We start from the raw sequence: 14,983 nt of genomic DNA, 5'->3' as shown, positions 1-14,983 counted from the left end.
AAGAGTAGTCACTGGGTATTAAACAATGCTTACAACTACAACATCACTAGCCTCATGCAAAAAAACACATACTATCAACTTTACCAAATGTATATTTATAGTAATGTCATTGCATTGCCCAGTGTTTCTGTTATTTTGGCCACCCCTGATTGAGGTTTAGATTTAGAGGATGCTCTAAATGTTAACGCCTGCAGACTGACAAAGATAATCCAGGAACATTCACTGAAGAAAGGATACTACCAGCAATATAGAAACGCATATTTTATTGTAACACTGATAAGAATTGTAACACAATGAGGTAAGTTAAATAATCCACATCTGGGATGTTCTTGAACCACAAAATATTCACCACCCTATCAGTAACAATTCCACAAAGTCTGCAAACAATGGCTAGTAATGCCCCGTCGGTTCAGTTCACAGTTTAATACAAACATATTTTTCTCTGTTTCTTATGAGGACAAGAGGAATACTGATAACACAATCTCCTTTGTCTTTCAGTCGCAGATCCAAACTTACCAGTTGTTTATTCTTTTTTAAGAGATGAAACTCAGTAGAAAAGATCCCCTGAGGGAGAAACATTCTTTTGTTTTTCTGATGAGAAAGAAGCCACTACAGACACTGGCAGGCTCAGTCTGAGTTTGCTACCATTTTTGCTGATGACTTGGCACGGTCTCACAGGGCACTAGGAAATACAGCATGACAGCGTTTCAGTTGCTCTGTACTGCAGTCACACTGTGCATAAAATGATCTCACGATGCCTGAAGAGTTATTAATTACTCTACAGACATCAGCTGCACGTGACAGCGTGTCTGCAACACCAGCACCGTGCAATGCCCTAAAGACTTTCGACCCGAGTTCTTTTTGCCAGAGCGGTCAGAGAATAGTTTCTCTGTACTCAAGGCTCTGTTCAGAGGAGGGGGAGCCCAGTGGGTTGGTGGAGGCGCTGGTTGTTTGTGGGAGATGTTTTGGACGGCGCATGGAAGGGGACGGGGATGAACTCAACGCACCGCAGCTCTGGAGGTGAAGATCTTCATGGCCACGCTTCCTGGGACTGCCGATGATGCGCTGGGTCATCACCTGGCAGAACAAAATGGCCAAGAATCAGAGACATGTTGCCACTTACTATTTTTTGCATTTCACTCATGTGAGCTGAAATAGTTTGAGTCAATACAATTTTCCACAAATGTCATCAGCACACATGCTGTTTGCAAAATTCCGGTTAAATGTATTTACTGCCACACTTTACTGTGGTGCAATATAATTCTAAATAACTGAACTATCACTCACAGTTCTTTTACATTACAGATAAATGATAACAATAAAACTGGTATTTTTCAGTGCTACTGTGGTTTTATGTTCTCTGTTCTCATTACAAATGACTCCTGTTCTGTCATGCTGATTTATTTTCTATAAAAGAAAGTCTATGTTGTGAATTTTCTTTTGATTAAGATAAAGAAATCTACGAGTATACATCATTACCAGTCTAACCACCTCAATTTATAAACACAAGTACAAGTTTTAGCTGTCAACAGCTAACAGCTTTAATTTAATAAATCCAAGGCGGGAGGGAGAACAGCTGAACAGAACAGTCTGTGGATATGGTGGAGACGGGATGGTTGTGGTGGTCGATTAGAGCAGATATGATCTTGTGGCTTTGAGCAAACACAACATTGTCAAAGTATGCAGGCACAGGTCATACTAGTTTAGATGTAAGCAGGGGTGGTGGGTGTGAGTATCAAGGGGAGTAGTTCTGGGACACCAGGACTGCTGTTGAGCCTTCCAGAGGTGTCGTGGGCCGAATTCAAAGTAACAGCCATGAAGGGAGGTATCTCGCATCCCGTGAGTTATTGGGACGTTCGGTAGGTGAGGACAGGTAGTAATATTGAGTCAGACAGTCTACCCTGGCGGAGTTCTGCTGCATTAACATGGCACTTTGTGTATACGTTAAAACTGATTATTATTGGATAATAATTATTACCAACTTATTCTAAAGAATAAACTCTTGAAAATAAGGTGGACTTTTGTCTAGTTGTATCCTCAAGCCAAATTAAAATTTTTCGCCCCACTGTCAGTAAACATCCAAACCTGCCAAAAGTCTCCTAATTTCCCATCCCTCTGTTTTCTGGTTTGTAAAGGGAATTACAGTCTCACAGGGCCTCTAACATGCTGTTGAACTCAGATCAATTTGATCATAGCTCACCACTGACCATCAATAGCAGAGGAAGGTCTACAGTTTTCTAAGTTACATTGAACAATCATGGGGCTATTATTCTGTCCAACTCAGTTACCTGGTCTATGACATTGGCACTAAAGATGGCCTCTTCCATGTGTTTCTCATCCGACTTAATGACACACTTGATGTTGTTGACGACCTGCTGGACTTCAGGAGGTAGACTGCAGCTCGAGTGCTCCAGGAACTTGGCCACTAATATTTTGGTGTCTTTGTACATCTTAAGGTCGGCCAGCGAGTGCGGGCGTTCGTGGGAGGAGTGTGTGTGGAGAGATCGGGGTTTGAGGTGGATGTCAACTTTCCTGCCCTCCTTCTGCTGCTTCCTGACACATATATGACTGGGTTTAGCTCCAACTACTTCTGTTGAAAGGTCTCTTGGCTCTGAAGGTAAAACAGAGAAAAACTGTCAAAACACATTGAATAACATGTAGTTCTTAAAAACAAGGCAAATTCTACTGGAGTCGGTGCTTCAGGTGAAGAGTGTCGTAGCCATATGAATGTATTTATATGAAATAACAGTGACGCTATCCTGTGGAAACCATGTACCTCCAAAAGGAAAACTTTTCATGAGCTAGGAAAAGCATGCCTATTTTCAGCTTTGTGACATTGCCTTTTTTTTTTTTTCCAGATAATTACTTTTGAAGTTAGTTAATTAAATAAATCTTTATTCAACCATTACAAAATCACAACATTTGAAGATACTACATGGTTTGCACTGGACAGTGACAATATATACCGATTGTGTCAGTAAGTTTTGATAAGTTAGATCGTGCAAGATGTGCCGTTTGTCCTTAAATCGTTTTGACAAACTCGGACGTAAAAGTTGTGTAGCAGCAGATAAAAAAATTGTACGAGTCTAATATCCCCACCTTCACGGGAATTCATAAATTGTATGTTCCTACCCTGTTCTGGTGATGTATGAGCTGAATCTTCAGCAGCAGGATTATTTCCAGACGCGCAGACACAATTTTCTCCTGTAGAGGGAGACAAAAAAACGTAATATGGACCAAGAAAGCATGTACAAGCTGAGACGTTCAGTGAGCCAGCATTTGTGACAATAATGCCTATTATTTTATCAGTTATTTTCTTGATCAACTGATCCTTTGTTTAGTCTCAAATGTCTTATCCTTTTAACAGTCAAAAATCCTGTCGTAGTATCTGGAGCCAAAAAATTTGCCATAACCGTCGTTAATTACATGGTGTCTATAAGCTGTAGTGTAAACCTTGCATATCATATTTTCCACACTTACTTCCTGTCGTGGTGGAGCACGAGATAGGGTCACTGGTGGAACGGACAATGCGTGCCAGTTTACGGTACCTCCTGGCTGCTCGGAGAACCCGAGGCCTCTCTGAGGGTGAGTGGCCACTTTGGGCTGAGGTAGAGGGGGGTTGTGATGTGGAGGAGGGTGACCAAACACTGAAACACAGCCTGGGGCCGCGTGGCCTGGTGGGAGGGGAAGGGGAAGGAGAAGGAGCCAAAGGGCTGATAGCTGAAGTTCCACCAGAGGAAGCCACAGAGGTGGGGGAGCAAGGCTGAGGCGGTGGAGGGATAGTGACGGGGAGTGTGAGCTTGCGGTTCATCATTCGTGCTTTAATGAGGGAGTGTGTTGATGCTTTAGGTGGGTCCTCTGGCAAATGTTTTGCTGAGGCCAGCTCGTCACTTATGTGCATTGCAGCCCTGAGTTCCTCACATGGATGCGTGTTCTCCGTTGAATCCTCCTGGTCCAGATTGCTAAAATTTTCTGAGGACCAGTCCGGAGAGCGTTCCAGTGACTCCTGGGTGTGTGAAGACTCACTGTATCCAGTATCACTAGGCCGGGCGTCAGTGTTAGGCAAGCCACGATGGCAACGTGAGGGGTCACGCAAACAGAGTTCCAGGCTGGTGCAGCTCCCGTCAGTGGGGGCAGTGTGGAGTGGGCCGTAGGGAGAGGAGTCAGAGCCCTGGACCTCCAGGGAGCACAAGTCCTCTGAGGAGCAAGTCTGGTCTGGATCAGCCACCTCTGACACCATCAGTGACACGCTGTCCACCGAGGCTGAAAATAAAGGATAAGATATTGTTACCGTGAGTAGACAAAGACATTCGACAACCAGCTGAAATGTTCACTGCAATTTTTGCAACTATCTTTACCCTGATTGCTGAGTCCTGCAGTAGTGTTTCTGTCACACAGACTGGACTCTGTGGCCTGCTGCTCTATGCTAGTGGTGACCTGTAAACAAGAAATTATTATTGGAGATGGAGAACATACCTGCACTGCTGAATAAATATGGATATTCTGTATGGACTATGTGTATTGCATAAAAGCTGTGCGGCAGCAAACCACTCATCAATACTACTGACTGGTCAGTAGAGGGCTCTATGAGACCACAACATACTAACAGTAACTTAAAGCAGGAATATCAGTGTAGCAAACTACAGTATCATGTAGAGTTGAACAAGTAACTTAAATCATATTCATTAAAGCCCTCTTCATGATACAGAATGTATATGACATGTATATGTTTACATAACTTGAGTCTCTTCTGCTCTCTGACTGTTCTCTCACACAACCAATCGATCACCGCCTGCTTCCATTCGTTTTTTCCAGAACCTGCTGCTAATCTATTTCAGGTGAAAACACCTGTAGGACACTGTTTAAAATAGGTGTGACGAGAACAATGGAATTAACATAATGGAAGAGTAGATTAAAAGCCTAAGGTGTTAAATGATGTTGAGAATATAATAGAAGATAAAAGGATTTGCTTGCACGAGACAAGTTATTTTTAGCTGTGAACAATGAGATGCAGCAAAGCCCCAGTTTGAAAAAAGCTCAGATCACTTCAACATGACAGTCAAGCCACTCAGTAAGTCTGAAACAGCAGATGATACGCAGCGTAAAACTACCTGCGATTTCTGACTTACAGACTTTGACAAGCAGCATCCTGAAATGTAGTCATGAGATAAAAACTTTTCCTAATGAATATGAAATACATATAGTAGCAATACTATTATGATACATCAGAAATAGACACATTTAGACCCACAATTTACAACTGAACATCTGACAAATCACATGGCTGGTTGAATTCACATTTTAGTCAGACCTGTGGTCTATAAAAATGTATTATTCACACATCCGACTTTCAAGATTCCGGTTATTAACCTTGAAATCCACCTGCCTTTTCATTAAAATTTACATCATTTAAATGTTTAATTAAAGCACTGCATTTTTAAAAGCAGTCTACCTTTGATTATCTGCTAATACCATTTTTTTTTTTAAATGACACATTAAAATAATATTAAATCCTGAGAAAACCTGGTGAATTGAAGATTTTACTGCCACTGCACATTTAGGAAATATGTCCCATGCTCGATTGCTTTTACAAACGGCTTCATATACTGTTGCTTAAAGGACAGAGTTGGTGGTTTTTCCTCACCTGGCTTGCGGGAGTTTGACCCACCACAGACTCATATGGAGGAGGCAGGTCGGTTGGGTACAGGGTCCCTGGGCTGTTGATCGGCACCCCATAGATGGCACTGAAGGGGGAATGGGGAAAATCCAGATGTAGTCCTCTGTCGGGGACATGAAGGTAGATATTCAATAAGAAAATCCTATTTCAAATGACTGTAATACAAAGAGTGAAGTGTCCTCTTATCCAATCACACAATGTTGAGTGTTTAAGAAGCTGGCAGCCAGTGTAGATATCAAAATAACATATTATCTATTAAGACATTAGGAAATAAAAGAAAGAACGACATCCTCTTGTCTCCAACCCTCCACTTCAGACAATATATATGTATATCGGTGCTGTATTATTCTGTGTGTACCACCGCTGTTTCATAGGGTGCCAATTAAGAATAAGCAGCCATGCGTGTGGTCATATCTTTTAATTACAACCCCATTCTCCTCTAAAGTGGCAGAGCATGAAATACGACCTGAGAGTTTCCACCAATCATTGGAGCCATGATGATGTCATGACACATCTCTGGCCCTGAGCAGGGACACCATAAATGCTTCCTCTGCCTTGTATATATTTATGGCATAATTGACAAACAGATGTGGCTTCCTGCCAAGTGGCTACGACAGCGGCACTCTCCCTGGTAAGTCTGAGAAAATGGAGGGACGATGGGGGAGAGGAGGGTCAACGGATCTGCCACAGCAGCTGAGAATCACAGATGTCCCAGCTGCTTAACGGAGGGAAACGCTCTGAGCTGACCACGGATGGTAATAACACATGTGATGGTCGCAGTGAGACGGTAAACAGACACACGTCACTGCTGCTGAATATGATGGTTTGGTCTTTGGATGCTTCTGTTAATATTCAACAGCTCACAGGATTCTTGGCTGCTTTACAGGAGTCTACATGATATATATATGTTTAACCTGACAAAATCCCTAATGATGGATACTCGACCACATTAGTAAGAAAATGCATCAGACTTCTGTACTTTCAGCTCCTTCCAAATGTTTCTTTCCTTTGCTGTCTGTCCTCTTGTGGCTATTTGTCTCCAAAAACTCTCCTCTTATGTCTGACTGATCAGTCCTATGATACATTTTTCAAATATCTATAATAATCATTGCAGCTTCATTACTCAAATTAAAAACAGTTTTATGTCACAGATCTGATTGCTTTTAGGTGTCTGTTGAGGGGCAGGACAATACACTTTTATAGATATTCAAGGTGACAAATCTGAAACAGTATGTGTGAAATATAGTATCTATGATGAGAAAAACTAGAACGTTTACAAGATGCAAATAATCAAGTTTGACTAGTAATTCCTATTAATTCCTCTTACACAAATAAATGTAATTCATGGAGGTAAAGAATCCTGAACTTCTGATCAAACACAGCAACTTGAGGACTTCCAGTTTGATTACATAATGTAAAACATTTTGATACAGGATTTAAAAAAAAAAAACTACATTGGATTTTTAAATAAGTTATATATCTGAATCAGTACGTGCAGAAACGTCATACCCAATTTGAATCTGGGAATAATATATACAACTAATGATGCATTCTACAATCAGTAGTTTACACTCACTTACAATTGGTTTCTGTTTCACTTCATACAGCAGTTCAGATTACCTGGATTGCACTGCCCTTAGCATTTAAGTTTTGTTTTTTTTTATATTAAAAGTATCTATATCAGAGACCATGTACTACAATTTAAAAGTAGATTCTGTAAAATGACAGTTTTGTAATTACTGGACTATAGCTATTAGCAAATTACAATTTTATTATACAATCCTTGAAAGTAGCCACACATCCCAGAAGACACATTGGTAGCAGACTTGAAGAGAAGTGATACTGATCAGTAGTATTTTGCTTCTCACCTCTGTCCGTCCATTGAGGGGGTGCAGGTGTACTCCGGGGGATAGTATGGTGGTGGGGGGATAGGAGGGATGAACTCGTCAAAGTCCAGTGTTTGGTGGAGGATGGTTCCATGGGGAGTCATGCAGTCAGCATTAAGGGCTCGCGCTCTGTGTGGCATAAACTGAAACGCAGCATAAAAAGAACCGTTATCAAACCTTCATCACACATCGCAGCGAGTCTTCAGCTGTTAAGTCATTACTGTAAACCGCCGCTTGTTCAAGGGCACATGATTGAGCAAATGTGAACTTTTTATATCTCCTCCCTGCTGTTATTTCAAGAATTACATGAATACACATCTGTGCTGTTGGTCACTGAAAGAGCTCTACTGCAGCAGCTAGAAGTCGAGTGCCTTGCTCAGGGCCACCTAAACAGCAGCTCTTTTTAAAACTCTGCACACTCAGTCTCCTCACTGAGACTTTTCTAAGTGGGACAACTTTGCAGTCACACAGCCAACGTGATTTTCTAATCTCCCAGCTGCCACCGCTGCTATTGACTTGGCTAAATTTACTGAGCCAAACAAAAGGTGAACACCTTTTGTGGTAAATGGGAATCGAGGCCACTCTTGGATGCGCGATAAGACTGTTGGAGACAAGACACAATGCTTTTGTCCTTTACTTTTCTGTGAATCGATAGTTGGATGCCGCCATGTTCAGTTGCTTCAATTTATAGAGGTTTCCCTGCTGGTGTTCATGTCTTCTTTGACCTTATCAAAAACTGTAATTTTCAACTTTCATGTAGTTATCTATGGTCTTTCTTTGTCTCTAATAATTAATTCTGGGAACTGAATTAAGACCTTATGTCAAGATGAGGACAATTTCTTACTTTGTTAACATTTCTAAATGTTGTATAATTCAAACAGCTTGTGATGAATTCATCTTTGCCCTCTTATGTCTCCTGTTTAATAGGAATAGATACGAGAGCAGCAGGCAGCAGTCAGTTTATTTTCTATTGCTGTTTCTTCGGTTTCAAAACAGTAATTTTCAGGCTATTTAAAAAATAACAACAAAACTAATTAAATCAAGATCTGGATTATTAATAGTTGCATAATATGCTGTCATAATGAAAATCAGATATAATCATGGTTTTTTTGCATTAACATCTCCAGTTGCCTCAAACATTAGAGATTTCATATAACTTAATATTCATGTATTTGCAGCAGGAGTTTGGCCAGTTTAGATTAAAATCATTCTTTTTATTTTACCGAATATTACATAGATAAAATCACTGCTGACTTCCTGCCTCTTCAGCCTGCTGTCAAACCTAACTTCAAAAGCCGATTTCAATATTCAGACTCGTTTAATCATGCATAAAATTTACAACACAGTTCATTAAATGTGTACAAAAGACTATCAGACATTACAGTAAAGCTATTTCACTGGTATCATGTTGTCAGTGCTGCTCTACCTTTGCTGGTGATGATCGAGATATGAAATAACTATTGTTTGTGTGAAACACAAAAGCTCCTTGACCTCATTTAGGAGTCGGTGATAGTTTAACTGTTCCACATAAAATAACAAAACAAGGTCACAGTGAGATGATGAAGATGCTCTACCTTTCAAGAGATGTTCTTCAAAGCCAACATGTTTTTGTGATGCAGGAGGACACTGAGAGAAGTCCCGTTGCCGTTGACCTTCACTGTGTCTGCTTACATTAACTTATCTACTGAGCAGGATCATTCAAACATTACTCTCTGCTATCCTAAAACAGAAAAAGATTCCCACAACATGCCTGAGATACATGTGTTCGCCCCGATGATATCAATCATCAGACTAAACTTTTCCTTTTTCTGTATTTCCTAACTGTAGGGTGGTCGCTGAAAAGAAAAGGAAGTCATCCATTGTTGTCTTCTACCCTTCCACCACACTCACCATCTGCAGCACATCGGTGGAGACCATCTGCATACAGCACATTGCGGTGGCCAGAGCACACACAATGGTGGAGATGACATTAAGGGCACATACGCTGAACAGCAGCTCCTAAAGTAGAAGGAGGGGAGGACAGGAGGAGACTGTTAGAGGAGCAGGGAACAACAGAGGAGAGGGAAATGTGAGACAAATAAGAGAAATTACATGAGGGAAGATCAGAGGACGAAATAGGAAGAGAGGACAGTTAGTATTATTAATATTAAAGATGTAGAACATAAGGTGGGGAAGAGGTGATGATGGAACAAAAGGAGAAAACACACAAAGGACTGAAGGTGACACAACCAGCAGTGACGCCATAAGGTAAGTTTAAAAACAGCCAGCTGGGTGGCAGTGCAGCGAGACAACTCTTCTACAAATATCTGCTTTACTAAGACAGAGAAGTCGGATCTGTATCGTTGACATATTAAAATCTAAATATACAATGTTAAAGACTGATGTTGATATATGTTCAGGGAATGTTGCAAACTAATTCAATAACAGGGAAAACAAGCTCATAAACATCCAAGGTTAAGCGTGAACATGAACACACACACACACACACACACACACACACACACACACACACTGGCATTGCAGTGAACAGCAAGGGTACAAACCAGTATTGGATCTGTCAGCAAAAATAAATGTGCATGCTGGTGAAATAGTAGCCAGCAGCCTGAATCAGAGAAAAGCGTTATGACTGCAGTCCTACTATGCTGCTGTTTCTTCTGTTCTTCTAAGAACTTAAATAATCATATTTAAGTGGCTCAATTTTTAAACCACATCAGTTTGAGAGTATCCTGACAAATAAACCTTTAATGTCTGTGCTGTATGAATATATTTCTTGAAGAAGAGCACTGGAAAAGTAATAAAATCTGCCTAGAAATTGGCTCTGGGAAAAGCAACTGTCTGGCCCACGTCATGCGTTGAGGCGACAGAGGATGATAGCAGCTTGGATTGTGGGTCCAAAATGAGAAATATAAATATAATTTCTATATTTGTAAGTCAGTGTCATCTGCAGTCCACTCAGGTGTTCGAATAAAATCACAAAACATATGCTGATATTCCTCTTTATTAAGATCTCTTACAATTAATTCACTTGTATTATCAGGGCTATTATTATCAAACAGTGTGAGATGTAAGTCAATGTAAGTCCAAAGAATGAGAGGGAGGGCGAGGAGAGCAGGGAGAAACATGAATGCGTGGCAGAGACTTTGAGTTTGAATATCAGAGCAGAGATGTCTTCTCGAGCACCTCCAACCACAAACTGCTGTAAACCCACACAGGAGCGTATCTGTCGTAGGTATCTGTTACATGGCCCACTTAATAGACACTTACAACAAATGTCTATACATATAACAATATCATTCCTTAACAACAAGAACAGAAGAGACTGAAACTAAATCTCACTGCACAGACTCATGAATGTCCCTCCTCAGTTGTCTCACAAAGTGTTTTCCAGCCTGTCGCACAGATTATTCACCGGATTCAGGAAGCACATTATGAGCAGTGACATTACAAACCCTGACTTGCAGTAGTCCTATAGAGAGGATAGCCGTACGACCTGCTGAGGTTCACCAAGTTGTGGCTTGTTGTCAGGGTACAAGTACATTGAAGGAGGTTCAAGCTCAGTGTTTACAACAGGCGCTAACTTTTTACCAACCAGACCCCACTCAGTATTTCTATTCCTTTTCAGGTTTGTGATATAAAGTTGGCACCTGAGACGTTCAGAACTGCCAATCCTGCCACTGTTTTTCAAACATGTTTGATACCCAGTAACTTGTTGCCAAAGATCAAGTCTGTGTGAGCTGGAAGTTGAAGCAGACGTGATGCCAGATGGAACCATGCAGAAGCTGTGCAGTGCCAACGATAAAATACAAGTAATGCATGTTTGCTTGGGAAACGAACCATTTTTGGAACATGTTTTGAGTTGGAGGGAAGTCTGGAGGACATGTGGATGGAGCACAAAAGCCTGTCTGACACCTTAAACATGGAAAATCCCCAGCAGCCATTAAACAGAACTGGTGACAGAAGAATGTCTCTGCTTTTGGTTAGTGATGATTATTGTTTACATGGTTCAAATGTTTGGATGATTGGCAGAGAAAGGATTGTCTCAATGTCTCCGTAAAACAAAGCTAATGTGCCACTGCATATTGTACCGCATATGAAGTTTACATTACTGCTAACTGATTTAGCAGATTGCCATGTATGAGCCAATGACATATGAAGACCAGCATTTCACATCAAATATTGTGTTGTTTTTTGCTATTACCTGAAAGTATTTGTGGGAATATAGCATTATACATCACAGAGGACTCGTTCTACTTCTTTAGTTTTGATAACCAGGCAGCTATGAGTTAAGATTCATTTCAAAGCATTTTTTTCAACATTATTTAGATTTTCAGAAGAAATAAATCTGCAAATATATTGCCATGTATCAGTTCAGCCTTAATGATGGAATTGCTGCACCAATATAAAACTTAAGACACTAGTAATAATAGTAATAATAAACATAAAGGAGGAGACACAAATGAAAAATAAACTGCTCTTCTTATTTTGACCTGCTGCCTAATCTGGCAACAACCTTCCAGCGACAGATTGTACAAGGAGCTTAATTATTTTTTCCACATCACTGATACTCAACTGTTCTCTGGAACCGTGACGTTCTTGACCAGACGCAAACTACACACATGCTGCAATTATCTGCTCCCTCTGGCTTCCCACAGTATGGCAGCTTCAGAGGAACAAAGGGGTGCAACCTGCTTTTCTCCAAACACCATGCAGTTTCTGTCTCATTTCCTCTATTTTGGCATCTCTTCACAAGATCTAACAGAAAACACAGGACTTCCCTCAGGAAGCCCGACAGCAGTTTCAGGGCGGTCAGTTCAGTCCGTTGGCAAAGCCCATTAGAGGGTTTCTAACCTCAGATGACAGGAAGCAGCAGATGTTGCATCGCTGTGATGTCACATATCATAAACTACTAAATACACATAGTCTGTGGTAAAGGAATAACTTTTCTCATCCTGAGATTCTCAGGCCATCTCATCTCTGACCAACAGATATTAAGAGTAGAGCGTGCTTCTTTTGTAACAGCCTGGAGCCGGGAAGGTTTTTTTTTGCTCTGCAGTCCAGGTGGATCATTCCCTGTTTGTCTCCCTATGAATGGTTCTTAACCTGAGGGTCGGGATGTCCTGTAGGGTCACAGGACCAGTAAGTTCATGTGAAATAAAAGCAGTTGGTTTTTTGTTTTTGTTTGCTTTGAATGAGCAAATAAAATTTTGCATATACAGTAGTGGCACTTACGCAGGGCACTTAATAAAAACTAGAATCACCACCTTGTGGTCGTTTGCCACCAAAGAGTTAAGTTTTAGTTTGCATCCATGTCTGTCCAGACTCATATCATATATGTAGTGAAGACTTTGAAGGATTTTGGCCGATAAAGCTGATTCCAATAGAACAAAGTTGGCGCCATGATGGTAGATAATAGTTCAAATATGCAAATTTCTGTAAAGACGCTACCAATCTAATACGTTGATGCTTCACACACATCTTCAACATGACAGGAAAAGGGGATCTTTACAACTAGCACAGTTTCAAGGTGGACACCAAAGATTAGTGTCACCAACTATTAATTATGATCACAATCTTCACTTCTTTTCCTGAGTTATGGTGCTGAATAATGGACAGAAAAGTGTTTTTGTAGAACATTATGAAGTCACAGCAAACCTTTGACCTTTTGGATATACGATGTCATCATTTCATTATTTTATGCTGTTGGACATATGAGTAAGTTTTTGTCATAAATAGCAGATTATTTATGACGTTATGACCACAAACGTGTTTTGTGAGTTCACATTAACCTTTGACCTTTCAATAAAACTCAAATCACAAAGTGAACGTTTGTGCCACGTTTGTAGAAATTCCCTCAAAGCGTTCTCGAGATATCGCTTTCATGACAGTTTGGACTGACAGTCAGACAATTTAAATGCATAATGCCTAAAGCCTCGGCTGTCTCTGTTTCATGATCTGAATCCAGGACTTCAGGGAAAATACGCATTGCTCTTCACCCTGTGATAAAACTGAAGCATGGCTCAGAAAACTCTTCACTCATCGAGTCAGCGATGACTTTCCCATCACTGGATGATCTTCAGAGGAAGAACAATGTGTCAGAAGCTGACTTGCAGCATGTTGTCAGAGCTCATTTCAACACAATACACAGTTTCATGAGCAGATAGTGTGGTGCAGAAGATTGGGTTAGAAATCCTCTTTGATTGATTGATGTTGTAACTGATACAGATCTGAGACGCAGATTTGCAGAAAAGTCATCAGCTAAAATTTGGATGTCAGCTTAGGGAAATATCAACTGAAACGCTGTGAGGCTTCTCAGCACTGGTGTACAGTACAAAGCACAGTTCAAATAGGTCTGTCTTAGGACCCGAAAAGCTTTACCATGATATTTAATGAGTTTGAGTCCTATAGGTCTTCTGGGGCTCTGACACTCCATCAGGGCCTCAGGAAAGTGCCAACAAAGACAGATCGTTGACACACATAACCTCACGTCTTGTTAAAAACTGCAAAGACTGCAAATGATTACTAACTGGCTGCTGATGTGCATGTGGGCTCTGCTTCCCTCCCCACAGACACCGGGGGCAAAGATGGACATGAATCTAATGTGTTATATTTTACAAAGATATTAGACAAACCAAACCAAAAAGGTCAGTTGTCTTTTTTGTTTTTGCTCCAGAGAACCTTGCACAGAGATTGACAAAAGATAACAGCAGGACATTTTCACATCTTTCAGTGGAACTCTAAGGGCTGTCTGTTTTTGCTGTGAATACAAATTGAGTATATGTCTGAGAATATGGCCTTGATTTTCTCTGGACTGACTCTGTGGTATGAAGGCGACAAGGCAGAGGAGGAAAATAAGCAGAAAATGCAATGACTGCAAAATCAATTGTCAAAACAGCTGCTGATTCTGGACAACTAGAGCAAACAGTGTCCAACACACCACAAAATCTACAAGAATCGAAACAAAGAGGTTTGTCCATTGTGAACGCACCCCTGCAGGAAGCGATGAGATGTAGCTCAGGACCTTCATTGTATTCACATAATTAATACATTCCTTGTGAGTTGGCTAACTGAAATATGTTCACTGTCGATTATTTATGTATCCTACAGTTCAGCCTCGACTGTAAACAATCTTTCTTGAGATAAATTAAGTTATCTAACTGCAAAGTTTGAACAGCAAACACCTAGTAAGACAGGAAATATTAATGATGGCTTCATGTGAGCTCATTTTTAATGCATTAACAACAGATTTTAGAAGATGCATTTCTTTAATTTCCCTGGTGTACATGAGGACACAATAAATCCAGCCGAAAAACATATATAAGAACACCACCACGGCTGCTCACTAGATATTTAACCTCATGTAGATACCTTGCCTCGGGTGAATCAGTTTGGTGAGTTACAGAGCAAGGTTACACATCCGCCC

General features: G+C 40.7%; 1 protein-coding gene across 2 annotated transcripts in view; it reads right to left on the bottom strand.

Annotated features, from left to right (window-relative positions):
* Window positions 1-248: 248 nt before the first annotated feature.
* Window positions 249-14,983, bottom strand: part of fam189a1 (family with sequence similarity 189 member A1) — an 87,846-nt gene continuing 73,111 nt past the window's right edge. For both annotated transcript variants that reach the window (XM_069174010.1, XM_069174011.1), the window contains exons 5-12: window positions 9,454-9,561; window positions 7,546-7,706; window positions 5,645-5,780; window positions 4,359-4,437; window positions 3,481-4,263; window positions 3,133-3,204; window positions 2,289-2,611; window positions 249-1,077 (exon numbers count right to left, since the gene is read on the bottom strand). In XM_069174010.1, the coding sequence (XP_069030111.1) occupies window positions 874-1,077; window positions 2,289-2,611; window positions 3,133-3,204; window positions 3,481-4,263; window positions 4,359-4,437; window positions 5,645-5,780; window positions 7,546-7,706; window positions 9,454-9,561 (1,866 nt within the window). In that variant the 3' untranslated portion in view covers window positions 249-873. The remainder of the gene's footprint in view (window positions 1,078-2,288; window positions 2,612-3,132; window positions 3,205-3,480; window positions 4,264-4,358; window positions 4,438-5,644; window positions 5,781-7,545; window positions 7,707-9,453; window positions 9,562-14,983) is intronic.

This window comes from Embiotoca jacksoni, unplaced genomic scaffold, assembly GCF_022577435.1.
Source record: "Embiotoca jacksoni isolate LCO1_2020_lvr unplaced genomic scaffold, fEmbJac1.0.p SCAF_6, whole genome shotgun sequence".
Lineage (NCBI taxonomy): Eukaryota > Metazoa > Chordata > Actinopteri > Embiotocidae > Embiotoca > Embiotoca jacksoni.
Note: the sequence above shows the minus strand (reverse complement) of the source record. Positions and strands in the feature narration are given on the sequence as shown.